Source organism: Siphateles boraxobius, unplaced genomic scaffold, assembly GCF_051911475.1.
Source record: "Siphateles boraxobius isolate OS27281-9 unplaced genomic scaffold, OSU_SipBor_1 26, whole genome shotgun sequence".
Taxonomy (NCBI): Eukaryota; Metazoa; Chordata; class Actinopteri; order Cypriniformes; family Leuciscidae; genus Siphateles; species Siphateles boraxobius.
This window is the reverse complement of record NW_027508876.1, coordinates 17,168,501-17,181,849: the sequence shown is the minus strand read 5'-3', so window position 1 is coordinate 17,181,849 and position 13,349 is coordinate 17,168,501. Positions and strand designations below refer to the sequence as shown.

The window sequence follows — 13,349 nt, the reverse complement described above, 5'->3', positions numbered from 1 at the left end:
CATGGCTGATTGTTACAAAAATTGATCAATCCCTTAAATCTCTAAACACTGACAATTGCAAATAATACCACAATCATGATATAGCCTATTTTTATTGACAATTTAAGGTATCGACTCATTTTTCCATTACATAACTCCTGACACAAATTAATACATAACTGTCAGTATAAGTTTCTCAGAATAAAATAGTGGTCAAATACTTAAACTTGAGTCTTATATCTTTTTAGTGATGTATAGTTTGTCAAGGTAATATATTAAATCTGATAGTAACTTTGAACTATTTAAACAAAGAACGATTCAGTGTGTCGGCGTCCTCGTGAAGGATAATAGGTTAATAAAAAGAAAAAAAGATAAAGTGAAGTAATTTGAAAGAAATTGAAGTAGCGTGAAAGAAATGTAAGTATCGGAATTTTGTATTAAATTTACAATAAAATATTGAACATTGTCTACAATATACTGTATAAAAATATTTATTATTAAAAATATTATGATATACGTAATATAAAGTAATATACATTTTATATTATGTAATAAGTCATATATTAATATTTATTATAGTATATAAAATTATATTTATATAAAATAAAATGTATTGTTACATACAAATATGATTAGTGTATTCTAATAAGACGTGTATACTTTTTTTATTCTCTCCATTTCTAACCCTTTATCCATGTACATTTTGTGAAGCATAAAACTCAGCTATTAAACAAATCACTATTTGTCTTTAAGTCAAACATTAACACACTGCTACACTGGGCATGTTGCCATTTACCTTTAACACTCTATCACAGTGTTTGCAGTGAACATTATCATTATTTATAGAGACATGTTGTTGAATATGCCAGTCCTGGTGCTACACTTTTATAATTTGAGGGTGTTTGTTGTGCACGTCGCCCACTAATTTTTACAACACATCAAGCCACATATCTTGTGTTTTCATGAACATGATGACTAAAACCAGCTCAGTGTTAATTTTTTTCATATCTACTGGAAGAGATTACTTGTCTTGGCATTTTAGCCTTGTAACCGTGAAGCCCTCAGACCTATGACCGGCGGGAGCACAGCCTCCATCCTCTAAATGCTTTGACTCTTTAATATGCTGGTGTTAATGGAGCCTGCAGTCAGAAAGGTCTGCCATGATGTGCATCTCAGCTCAGTAAACATTGGCATCTCTCATTTCTTCCTGCATCTTTTGGCAAGGGTGCTTTCACTCTCCTAAAATAAATCTGACATTTAAGTGCTGCTTCACTGCTTTATGTTGTGTTATTTCCTGTGATCGTAATGTTTTTTTTCTCTCTCTTTTTCTTCAACAGAAAAATGTGATGAAGCTCTGGTCACACCACTCCCCCATAATGCCTTCACCAGCTCCTCAGTGTTCACTAGTGGCTATGCACCTGGATACGCCAAGCTAAACAAAAGAGGAGGTACTGTAAAGCATTTTCATACTTTGCTCATACACATATTCACACCCACCAATGTGAATTGCAGAGTGAACAGACCTTTTTTTCTCTCGACACAACACCTCAATAAACACTCTTGAGCTGTTGTTTTATGACAGCTATATATTACAAACTTCAATTTCACAGGTGCTCAGACTTGATATAGTTTTGTGTCATTTCAATAAACATTCATGCACTATATGGCACCGCAGAGTCATTACTTCAATAACTCCAGGCGTGAATTACTGGCTTACAATGGCTCATCCCATTATGCCAAACTGTGCTTTCGGAAAACACTATGTGCTTAGGACTAATTGAGCGAAAATCTACAGCAGATGTGGTAACGCTATGATTTATCTTGGTGACATGTGCATAATTCACATATTTATTATTTTCATTTTGTTCCTGGCCACTCATTAAAAATGTTGTTTAATTAAAATGGAAGTTCTCGTGTCCTCGTAGGACGTCTCTAAAGTTTAATTTGGCATCTGCGACAGAACAAGATCAAGTGTTTTTTTTTTTTTATGAGGGCAAATGTAGAAAGAATTGAACCCAATGGTAAATGTGCGTCAGAAGAATTTTGCTTGCTTTTTGCATTGATAGGCTCTCAGGGGAGAGCAAATTCAGATTCAAATTTATGTTTTATATATGGGAGTCTGGAGGCCGTGGGACTTATTTTAAAAGCTTTAAATTGCATGTTTTTTCCAAGCTCAATGAGTCACTTGACTGTATATACAAAAAAACAAACTCTAATATTAATTTGCTACTGTAACTGCCTTGTATTACAAATTCTTTTAAAAGCGTTTAGGCACAGCGTACGCTGCATATAAATCTTTCTTCCTTGAGCAGACTATCTCTCTGTAAACAGTGGCTACTGCCTATGTATGTATAAATGGGTGTTCTTTGAATGTCTGTATTAATTCATTTTTGGTTGTTTATTCTGTCAAGCAGAGCTCATGCACACATGAGGCAGGTTACTTTAAATGAACAGTTTATCGAAAAACTCACAGCTTGGGTCGAGTCGTTATTCTTTTATCATTATTTTATGTAGGGATCCACAATATATTAATACCATTTTGGCCATCGGATGATTTAAGAGATGTTTTATTATTATTATGAATTTTTTTATTGGTATTGGATAATATCATTAAGTTATTGTTAACCCTTTAGAACCTGAAGCAAAAATAGGTGTTTTTCACAATTTTTTTTTTTTTTACTGTAAAATTCTTAAACAATGTGCTATCTTCATGTGCAAGGTGTCATCTTTTTCAGAAAGAAATTGGCTTTCAACAAATGACAGTTATTGGCCAGACACTTTTTTTCATACACGCACACATTTACAAATGCATACTTACACAGGCACACACACATACACATGATAAGATGCGTGTAAGAATAACGGCCATCCGCCTCCCAAGTTTCATAAAAAATCATCCCAATCCCCTCTTCTGCTGTCTACCACTTCATTCGCCATGTATTTGTTCCTCTTATTATTTTATGCAATCCAAAACACTCTAACCTGTATCTCTCCGTTCAAATCCTTCCTTCCCGCTCTGCCACACTGAGAAAAACAAGTAGAATTTCTCAATTTTTATTTGGCAAGTTTTTGCACAAATATTACATTTATGGAAATTAAGTAATCTACTTAACTAAGCCGAGTAAAATTAACAAAGTGAATAAGTACATATAATTTGGCCTGTTGAATTATATTAATTAAATCTGATGTAATTAATATAATTAAGTAAATATATTTGCTATTTTAAATGCATTTTACTTGTTTTATGCAGTGCTGGTAATTATTTTAAATTAAATGTTACTCTTATAATGTGAAAAAATAATACTGTGACAATGTGCAGTTAAGAGTAATTTATTAAGAAATAAGCATCTACAGAAACCTATAATGCTTAAGATCACTTTGCAAACACAATTCAGTGTGTTCGGTCTCTCTCTCTGTCCCTCTCAACCTGTTTACAGCAACAAAGGCATAAAGGACTGAATGCATTTGAGAAATATCCTGAAATTAAGAAAAGAGAAAAAAAAAATCAGTAAACAGCAAATACTTATAAATTAAAAGTTGATTAATTTGCATTCACATTATTAATTTCACTCATACCAAATCATATCAAAAACATTAAGAACATCCTGCATGACCTTACTCTCGTAGCCACTGTTGCCAACTATTTTTAAAGGAAAGTAGCTGACGCCTTCCCTAAAAGTCGCCAAATGTCGCTAGATGACGTCATATACTAATTAGCATATTCATGACGTCATCGCGTCGTACTTGCGCTCTGCCTGCCTAATGTGTTTCCCTCTAAATTCATGCTAACATTCTGTATTTTAATATAATATAATATAATATAGCCGAATGTCCAATAAAGCTGTTCTCATTGCCTATATTATTTTTGTCAGACAATAGAACAAGTAGCTATGATATAGTGAATGACTGAATCTTTTTATATGTGTAAAATTATCTGAATTGAGAGAGTTCGGGAACTGGGTGAAAGCTCTGTGATAGCGAGTATTACAAGTAATAAGCACAAGAAAAGAAAGTAAATTAAAATGGTCTAACAAAACTCTTTAAAAATAAAACAAAAGAGAAGCAGATACGTGACAAGTCCGTGGGGAAAAAAAAAAACTGGCGCGCGCTCAACACATGAATGTGCTGCTGTTCGTCTCAGCCATTCACTGAACAAGGTAGACGCAGTTAGAGAGAGTGACGGCAGGGAGAAAGCAAGAGCTCGCGCTCGCAGAACAGTACTGGCAACATCTGGGGCCTCATGTACAAAGACTTGCGTTGAATTCATACTAAAACATTGCGTACGGACAAAAAAAAAACAGATGTATGAATCTCTGCGTACGAAGGATCCCACGCATATTCTCTTTGTACATCCCAATTAACGTAAAAATCAGCGCACATGCACGAGCACAACGCCCCACCCAGTCTCCTACCTTAATTAAATACATTTAAATATGGTAATGAGTCCACTTTGGCAAAAGAAAGCAGTACGAAATGGCTAAAGCAAGCGGCAAGAAACAAAACTTTACAGAAAGTGAATCGGAGGTGCTACTATATCGGAGGTAGAAACGAGAAAAAAATATGTGGAACTTTGTCCTCCGGAATTAATAACAAAAGGAAAAAATATGAGTGGGAGAGTTTGGCTGATGCCGTCAATGCGGTGGGATCTGAAAGCCGCACTGTAAATGACCTTAAAAAGAAATGGTCTGATATAAAGCTGGACATTAAATGGAGAACTGCTGCGCACTGACAAAGTGTGGGCAGAACAGGCAGTAGTAAAGGGGTCGATGAACTTACACCCTTTGAGCAGAGAGTTGCCTCAATTATGGGTGACACTTTACTCTCTTGAGTAGTATCTGCTGCTGTGGAAAACTCGGATTTACTACAGGACTGCCACGAAGGTAACCAATATTATCTGCACATTTATTGAATGAAAATGTTTCCGATTCACATATGCAAATTCTTCTTCAGATGGCGCCTTTATAGCAATATGTGTGCAGTCGATCGCTCCGATTACATTAGGAAAACCGGCTATCGCTGCAAATTGCACTTTAATGTTTGGCTGGTCACCTGCATCGTATGGGAACGTTATATACCTGGTAGACAAGCGGATGATCCCATCCCATACAGCTGGCATTGCACGGCTCAAACACGACTGGTTATTTCTGAGTGGTCTGCCAGTTCTCTTTGGAAAGAACCAGTTGCCAGGAAACCAAGTGTAGTAAGCACCTGTAAAGGAACGGGTAATGCGTGGCTCCTCACTGTCTCTCTTTCCAAATTCGGACCCAACTCAGCGCAGAGCTCCAAGAGGATAGCCCTTGGAAATCTGAAACGGCTGATAAGCCAGTCATCATCGTGGGCCAGAAAATCATTGTGGTCCCTAAAAACTCGTTCTCTCCGGATTTGTCCATTGAAAATGTCCTCTAATAAAGCCAACGCTGCCATTGCTAGATGGGTTGTATCAATTTGCACCTGCTTTATATATGTTCTTACTTAATTGCATAATGAATAGAATATTTTAATAAGACTCGTGTGACAATAATATGTCAAATAATTTATCAATTACAAATTATAAGGAATATCTGACAGCTGGTGGTAAGATAGAACAATTCGTAGTGTAATTTTTGCCACTGCACTTTATTGCCTCTATGAGTCGCCAACGGACAAAAATCACAACAAATGTACGTACGCCAGACATGAAGTTTACGTGGAGGAACGCACATTCTTACGTTAATTTCACTGTTAGTACATCTGGCCGTGAACGTGAAAGCTGGCGTACGCCGTGTTTTTGTGCGTACGCAGTGTTGATACATGAGGCCCCTGGAGGTTACTGAGGTTTGTCTAAAAAAGTCGCTAGATTTGTCGCTAGTCGCTTTTTAAAAAAAATGTCGCTAAAGGGGTCTGAAAAGTCGCTAAAAATAGCTACAAAGGCGCTAAGTTGGCAACACTGCTCGTAGCCATTTCCTCACATTAATGATACATATATCATGGCTACGAATTGGGAATTTGAGAGTACTAATCTTGATTTTAATAAGGCAACAAATTATTGTCATTTACAACGTGGTCATGATTTAGTAAAAGCAGGGACCATTTAATAGATAGTATGCATGATTTAGTAAATGAATGAGGGAATGAATTATATTGTGCACGATGAGGGAACGAAAACCTGCTCACTTATTGTTAATTCGTGGCCACGATATTTGTCATCTATAAAGAAAATTGCACACAAAATAACAAATATTAAACTAAAAGATCAAGATTAAAGTAACATATTCATGTTTTTTAGGCGTAACTTACTTGTGTAAAACCTACAGTTTAAAACTGAGAAAAAATTGGCAAACGCGTCTTACGAAGCTAACTCGTCATTAAGATCATTAAACTTTTCAAATGTATAGAATTAAGTGATGACAACACAATCATTGAATTAAGTTACATTTACTGAATAAATTACATCTGAAAATCCATAATATAATGCAGTTTTTTACTGTTGCTTACCTGTCGAGAGCAGATGGAGTGGAGATTGGAAATCCCTCTTCCGCGCATGCGCAGATTCCTTTCTTCGAGATTTTTTTTTTAAATTTGCTTCAAGTAGGCCTACTTAATTAATGCGTGCAAATATGCCAGAGAGTCAGAAGTCAAATTTACTTGTCTGTTGGATGTCTTATATTTACAAGTAAAAATTGAGTATATAATTAGGATTTACTTAATATTCTAAAGTTTTCATTTTTACAAAATGATTCTCAGCAAAAGATACATGATTTTTCCTGTTTTATTTACTTTGCCATAAAATCATTTTTTACAGTGGAGAAAGCTGTTATCATTTGCTGACGGAAAGCATAAAATTACCGTTAAAATAAGCCATATATTGCCGAAAAGCACAATACTGTCTACTGTCAGGGGCAATTTGAATGGTTTTGATAGTGCAAACGGTTGAAGAGTTACGGTAAAACAAATACAGCTTCCTGATGTGTGTCAGCGACGACAAAGTCGGTTTAAAAAGGTTAACAAAAACTATTAAAAGTATTTGATAAAAAAAACTAGAAATGTTGCCTCTGCAACTAACTGAAATAAACAAGTTTTAGCTGAAGTTCTAAAATTTCTAAAGGTAAAGTGAAAATATAGCTGTAATGAGTATACCCCGTTCTGTTGTTTGCATTGTGTTTTTGATTCTGTCCTGAGATCTAGTTTGCCTCAGTCTGTTTAATTAGTTATGCCATTCACCTGTGTCTTTTCAATCTCCTCGTTAATTATCTCATTTTGCTCTGTGTACTTAAGCCTTCAGTTCTCCCTCAGTGTTTGTTCATCTTCGTCAACAGTAAAGCATGTGAGAAGTATATTTTGTAAGATTTGATATTGAAGATCCTGTTCTTCCCCGTCTTCGTGAGCTTTTATCAGCACGTTTCGTGACAAAAGCTAAATGAAAATAAAGAATAGGATCACATAACAAAATTACTATCTCTTATACTAAAATTTAAAAAAAGAAATAAAATCAGGTTTGTGAGGGTGAGTAAATGATGAATTATTGTTTTTGGGTGAAATACTCCTTTAATACCGCATAGGACGTATTTAGGATGTATGGTATGTTTAACAACTAGATATAGTTGTTGTTTGCTTGGTTTTTGTGTAATATAACCAGAATGAGTGCTTCAGTGATGGACATAAAAGTTCAGACAGCATAAAGGCACACAAGATTGGCAGGTGACGGTGGTAACAGCAGCTTCCAGGTGTATGTAAGGCTGGCATTTCAATTCAACCACCTTTCTCACTGCAGGCCGGTGGGGCTTGTGAGAATAAGCAATGGGATATGCCCTCTGGCACTGCCTCCATCAGGAGTCAGCATAGTGACACAGGGTTCCCAGTCACTCTGAAAGCCACACAGTAGTGTTCAGGGAACATGTTCTCCAACCTGCCAGTCTGCACACATGAGGTTTCATATCAATAGCTTGACAGCTATCTGCACAATGACAGCTCTCCCTTACCAACCCCAATGTACTTTAAAGACACCTAGGTGAGTAACGTATCGTGGTTTCCCCCAGTATCATCAGAGATTGGATTCTTATTAGTGTATGAAAGTCATAGGCCATGCATGTTAATGATGCCTTATCAGAGTTGAAAAGAGGTTATTCCTGTCAGATGTGTCATTCTTGCCCATAATTCCCATGCCGATATACAGTTGTCATCGGTCTTGCATAAAGTTATTTAGTCATTAAGACTGTGAATAATAGGGTGATGTCTGAACTTCATACTGTCAATGGAGTATGACATTTTTATTTATAATACACTGTGGATTTTTCTTTTTTTACTTCATATCATGAATAACAATGACACTATGGACTCTCTAATGAAATCCACATCCATACAGCACATGTTCTGCTGAAATCACTTTTTTAAATATAATTAGCTTTAGGGCAATGACTCTGACCGTTTCCAATGTCACTGAGCTGGAGAGCCAAGAAAAGATCATTTTGACAGCATCAGAAGTGCCCAGTTGTCCCAGAGTACAGGGTGCTGTGGGACCCTGGATTATGATGTCACAGAAGAAGGCTCATTAGTTATAGTTAGATGAGCAGCATCATGCCAGACTATTGTAGGTAATCCCAAAGACTATAGATATAGAAAGATGGTTCACTTCTATTAATTATGAATGGGAGAAACTGCAACACGCAATACGGCGTAATACGTCCTGCATTCTAAGTAAAAAAGCCAATTGCTGTTTGATAAAGTCATTGCGTCACTGCAGCTGCCATTAGAAACTGGTTTCCATAGAAACCGGAGACTCGTGCTTAGGACTGCACATGCACATTGGCTTGACTAGCTTATAAAAATACGCTTTTTAATGCTATTTGAGCATAAGAAACAACATTTATGGAACACTTAATGTCAGATTTTGTTGCTGATTTAAAATATGTGTGAGATCTGTGAGCAGATCAGAGATTATCACCCTATTCTACGCTCTTCTGAAGCTGGTCTTTTAACTGTCCAAACAACACACCTAAAAACTAAGGGTGATCGGGCTTTTTCTTCTTTGGCTCCTAAATTGTGGAATCCCCTGCCCTCTGAGAATAGGAATGCAGAATCCCTTGGTGCTTTTAAATCGTCCCTTAAAACTTACTTTTTTACGGTAGCTTTTATGTGATCCATGTGATTATTTTGTTTGTTATTATATTGGCTTTTTTTTTTTTGGACTGTTGTGTGTGTCTTTTAACCTCATTATTTTTATGTAAAGTGCTTTGAGATGCAACTTTTAAAGGCAATATATAAAATAAAGATTATTATTATTATTATTCATTCGAATAACCCCCCACAAAAAAAACAAATATATAAACAAGACCTTTTTCTTCTTAAAGACCTCAGAGTGACCTCTCAAGGAAATCTCTTTAAAAAACACATAGACTGGTTTTATATGCTCAAAATGCATCAGATAATTTAAAACATGGCTAGATGGACTTATCAAACATCGTTCAACCGCATAATTCTATATCATGTCTACAACCTAAATATGTGACTATTATGCCTAGATCACACATAATTCATGCAGTTTCTATAAGTATTGAATGCTTGACTGAAAGTTTTTATTGTTTCCTACCAGTATGATCATCTGCTCATAACTCAGAAGATGACTTGAATGAAATCTGTGTAAAATGTATTGTATTCTCAGTATAGAAACCATGTCTAAATTGTACTTTGCTACAGCGAGAAAGTTAAGTGACTCAGATAACGTGTCATTTATGGTGAGATGAGGAGAAACGGCCACATCTGAACAAAAGACTATGCTCTTTTCTTTTCCGTTGAAAAAAAGTTCCGTTGTGTGTGTTTGTGTGTGTGTGTGTGTGTGTGTGTTATAAGGGAAGTGTCATGTGTTATGTGCTTACGAATTTAATGTCTTAAACGGATGATCTAGTTACCTTGCTAATAAATAGTGTTTTCACTATAGTTTGGATATTAATCCGCTGCAGAGCTGATAGTTACTTCCCGTTCAAGTGAATGCTGGAAGATAAAATAAGTGATTCTTACAAAATTCCCTATAAATTAATTAATGAATTCCCTTTGCGCTAAATTGACCTGTTTCCCTTACATATGTTATTTGAGATTTCACGATTCCCCCATTCAAATAGACATGGACTTGGTCTTGGATGCCTGAAATAGCTGCCCACAGGTATTACAAATATGGCCGCCGAGTTAACAGACTTTCCGAGAAAGGGACTTTATATATATATATTATAATTATACATGGATGACATAAGTAGGATGATAAAACCAGATTGTACCTGTTCAATCAATAGAAATGGGGTTGTTCTAGTTTAGTAAATTTTTTTCCATTGCATTGTTTCCATCGTTTTGTATAGTCTCTATAGGACTGGCCATAACTTGGATTTATGCTGCCTTTGTGTATTATAAAGAATAGAAATGGGCCTACATGATCCCATTTTCCCCTCCTCAAGAACAAAGGTGAAACTCTGGCTATGTGTTCATGCTGTTCATTAGATCTTTTTAGAAGCATAGTGCTTTAATACGCATTATGACACAGCTCACGCATCTTTCACTCAGTCTCCTAAAGACCTTGACACTATATGAAACACATCCATCACTTCACATTTTTCATAAGGATTTACATCAGCAAATGGCCTGTTGAAGGTCAGCTGTAATCACGTCGCTTTGGTGTGTGCACACAGTCATTTCGGGCTCCACCATCGGCATCATCTCAAATCCAGACGTCAGGTTTGAGACTTGTTTAGGCTTCCTCCTCTTTCATTCAGCAAGAAGGGAATCTATTTAGCAGCAGTTCATCTGTGAGATGAATCTGAGGGAAAGGTCAAATCTTGCTCCATCAGAAACCTGTGTGGGCCTCACAGCTGGAGATGGGAAGGGACAGGCGGAGGAAACAAAATAGCCTGTTGGAAAAAAATGAGAGGGAGAGGTGGGAAAACTGAGGTGAATGACTGAGGGGTAGAAAGGTTCAGTACCCCAACATTCAGTTATGTACCCCAAGCTCAGCTGAATAACAATGTGTCCATGCATGAGATTGGGACTAATATAAGGAATGTGAGCAGTGATCCATGTCCTTTATTTCCCTTTCTCTTTCTTTCTCCACCTGCATTCTTATGAAGTTAAAATTAGTTTCCTGGGAATAAAATATTTTTTCTCTGTCTATTATATATATATATATACACATAACTTCCCACATTCTGCCAAAAACTTAATTCTGTCCTTGATGTTTTTCTGAGACAGCAATGGCTTTTTTAGTTGTGCATTTGCTTAAATTTTGTGGATACAACAGTTCTTTCTGGTTCTTGAATCTGATTTACTGAGAGCCTTTTCCAGCCATGCGATATTCTAATGTTATGTAGATAGTAGAATTGGGATTAGAATTGTCCCGGAATTTGGAGCTTTCTCCCGCGTTCCGCAAGACGTAATCAGTGTTCCAGATTTCAATAATGTCTGTTTTATTTATTTATTCTCTGAAATTACAATACTAAAATAAGAAATATAATAGTAAAAATCGTGATTGACGTTTAAAAAGCCGTCATATTAGCTAGAGTAATAAAATAACCAACCAATGCATTCATAGAAAGGAATTTTTCTGCTGATGACGACTGTGGATGAAGCGAAGGGACCATGTGGATTATTGACCTCATTAAAAGTCATTAAAGGGGTCATTAATTGGATTTTTAAAAAATGTTTCCTGAGATGCATTTATAATGTTAATATGATTTTTACATCAATTTTTTTTTTACAATTTAGAAATAAATGCCTATTTTCTACCCTGATTTTAGTCCTCTGATTTGAACGCTCTGTTTGAAGGGGCATTACATAATAAGCATTACATGTGGAACCTTCTCAAATAATTTTACTACGTTTTTACTAGTACAGCAGTTGAGATTAACGAATCATGAAGTGTTGATTATGGCATTCTATTTAGATCTATTCCCATCACATGAAAGTTTGCAGTGATGAGCATTGAGCAGATGACAGACAGTCTGTTGATCGCGTGAATGCAGTGATCTCATCATTGCAATATGATTTCTACACTCTAATGAATGCTTTCACCATAAGTAACAATGGAAACACGATTTAAAACAGTAAGAGCTTTGTTGTGCAGTGTAACAGCGTCATTGATTACATAATGGGAGTTTTGGCAAGTATCCAGATAAACTCTCGCTGTGTGATTGAGAGCATCAGCGATTGTAAAGGGAACGTTCTTCGATCACTTTCTGTATATATTTTAGTCACAATTTGAATAACATATATTTTAATGCTATTAGGAGAAACAATGTGAACTTGATCGTTTAGTCACTGGATTGATTTACTGGTGCATAAACAGTATTGAACTATTTTGAGACAAAAGCCCTATTCGCACGGGATAAGTATTACATGGTGACCTCTAGTCATTTGTAATAATTGCGGAGGTTGTCTGTGATCGTAATCCCGTGCGAATTGGCCATGTCTGTAATTTGTAAAGTAAAAATTCCCCCGCAAATGACCTACCATATTTCACCGAACACAGAGGTCCTATGATAAAATGAATCCCGTGCGAATCGGCATCTCTGTGATTTGGCAGGGTCGTTTATAATTTATTCAAGGTTTTTTGTTTCCTGTGCGCTTTTTTATCCATCTTTCTCGAAGAATTGAGGCTGCGTGGGAGTGTTTTGATAGTCTTTTTGGTGCTGGGTCATAGCGCTATACACCATACAACTATACAATTTGCAGAAAGAGAAAGCTGAAAACCATCAGAAGAGCAAAAACAAAAGACAATCTGTCTGAACTTGAATAATTACACTTCAGAAACTACTAATTAGTAAGGTATAATTGACGACAGGCCGTTGAATTATTAGAAAAATAATGTGGTCATGACACGAAGCGGAGTTAGTAACGGTAACGTCATTAGAGTTAGTAATGGAGGTTTGAGCCACTGATAGCAGACTAATGATTGGACACACTTACGACTTCCTGAAACACAGTAGCGTATGGGGTTTCAGTCAGGGCCTTCAGTAACGCACACCCCAATAATATTCGACGATCGCTGGCAATAATTTGATTATTATTCAAAACCCCGCCCCCCCTTTACATTTAATTTAATTTCATTACATTACATTTCTCTGTACTGTAGGCCTACGTGTTGTAGCCATTGGAGTAAAGTTAGTTTCATATTTATGTTTAAATAATATGTTATTTTTTCCATTTCATCTATGTTGATTATATGAAAAGTGATCAGCCTATCAGCCAGTATGAGTAGCCTAATCATGCGTAATATCGAGAGACATCATTTTGACCGCTTTATTAAGTTTTTTTTTGTATAAAGCCCTTCTTTAAAGTGAATTTCGTTTTGTATAAATTGTATCTTAATTTCAATCAATGTTTTAACCAATTGCCTGGATTTAATAAATAAGAAG

The 13,349-nt window shown here is 36.0% G+C and overlaps 1 protein-coding gene across 2 annotated transcripts in view; it reads left to right on the top strand.

Moving 5' to 3' along the window:
• The window catches only part of cntnap2a (contactin associated protein 2a), a 511,778-nt gene that overhangs the window by 197,440 nt on the left and 300,989 nt on the right, over positions 1-13,349 (top strand). For both annotated transcript variants that reach the window (XM_077244572.1, XM_077244573.1), the window contains exon 2: positions 1,317-1,427. In XM_077244572.1, coding sequence (XP_077100687.1) covers positions 1,317-1,427 — 111 coding nt within the window. The remainder of the gene's footprint in view (positions 1-1,316; positions 1,428-13,349) is intronic.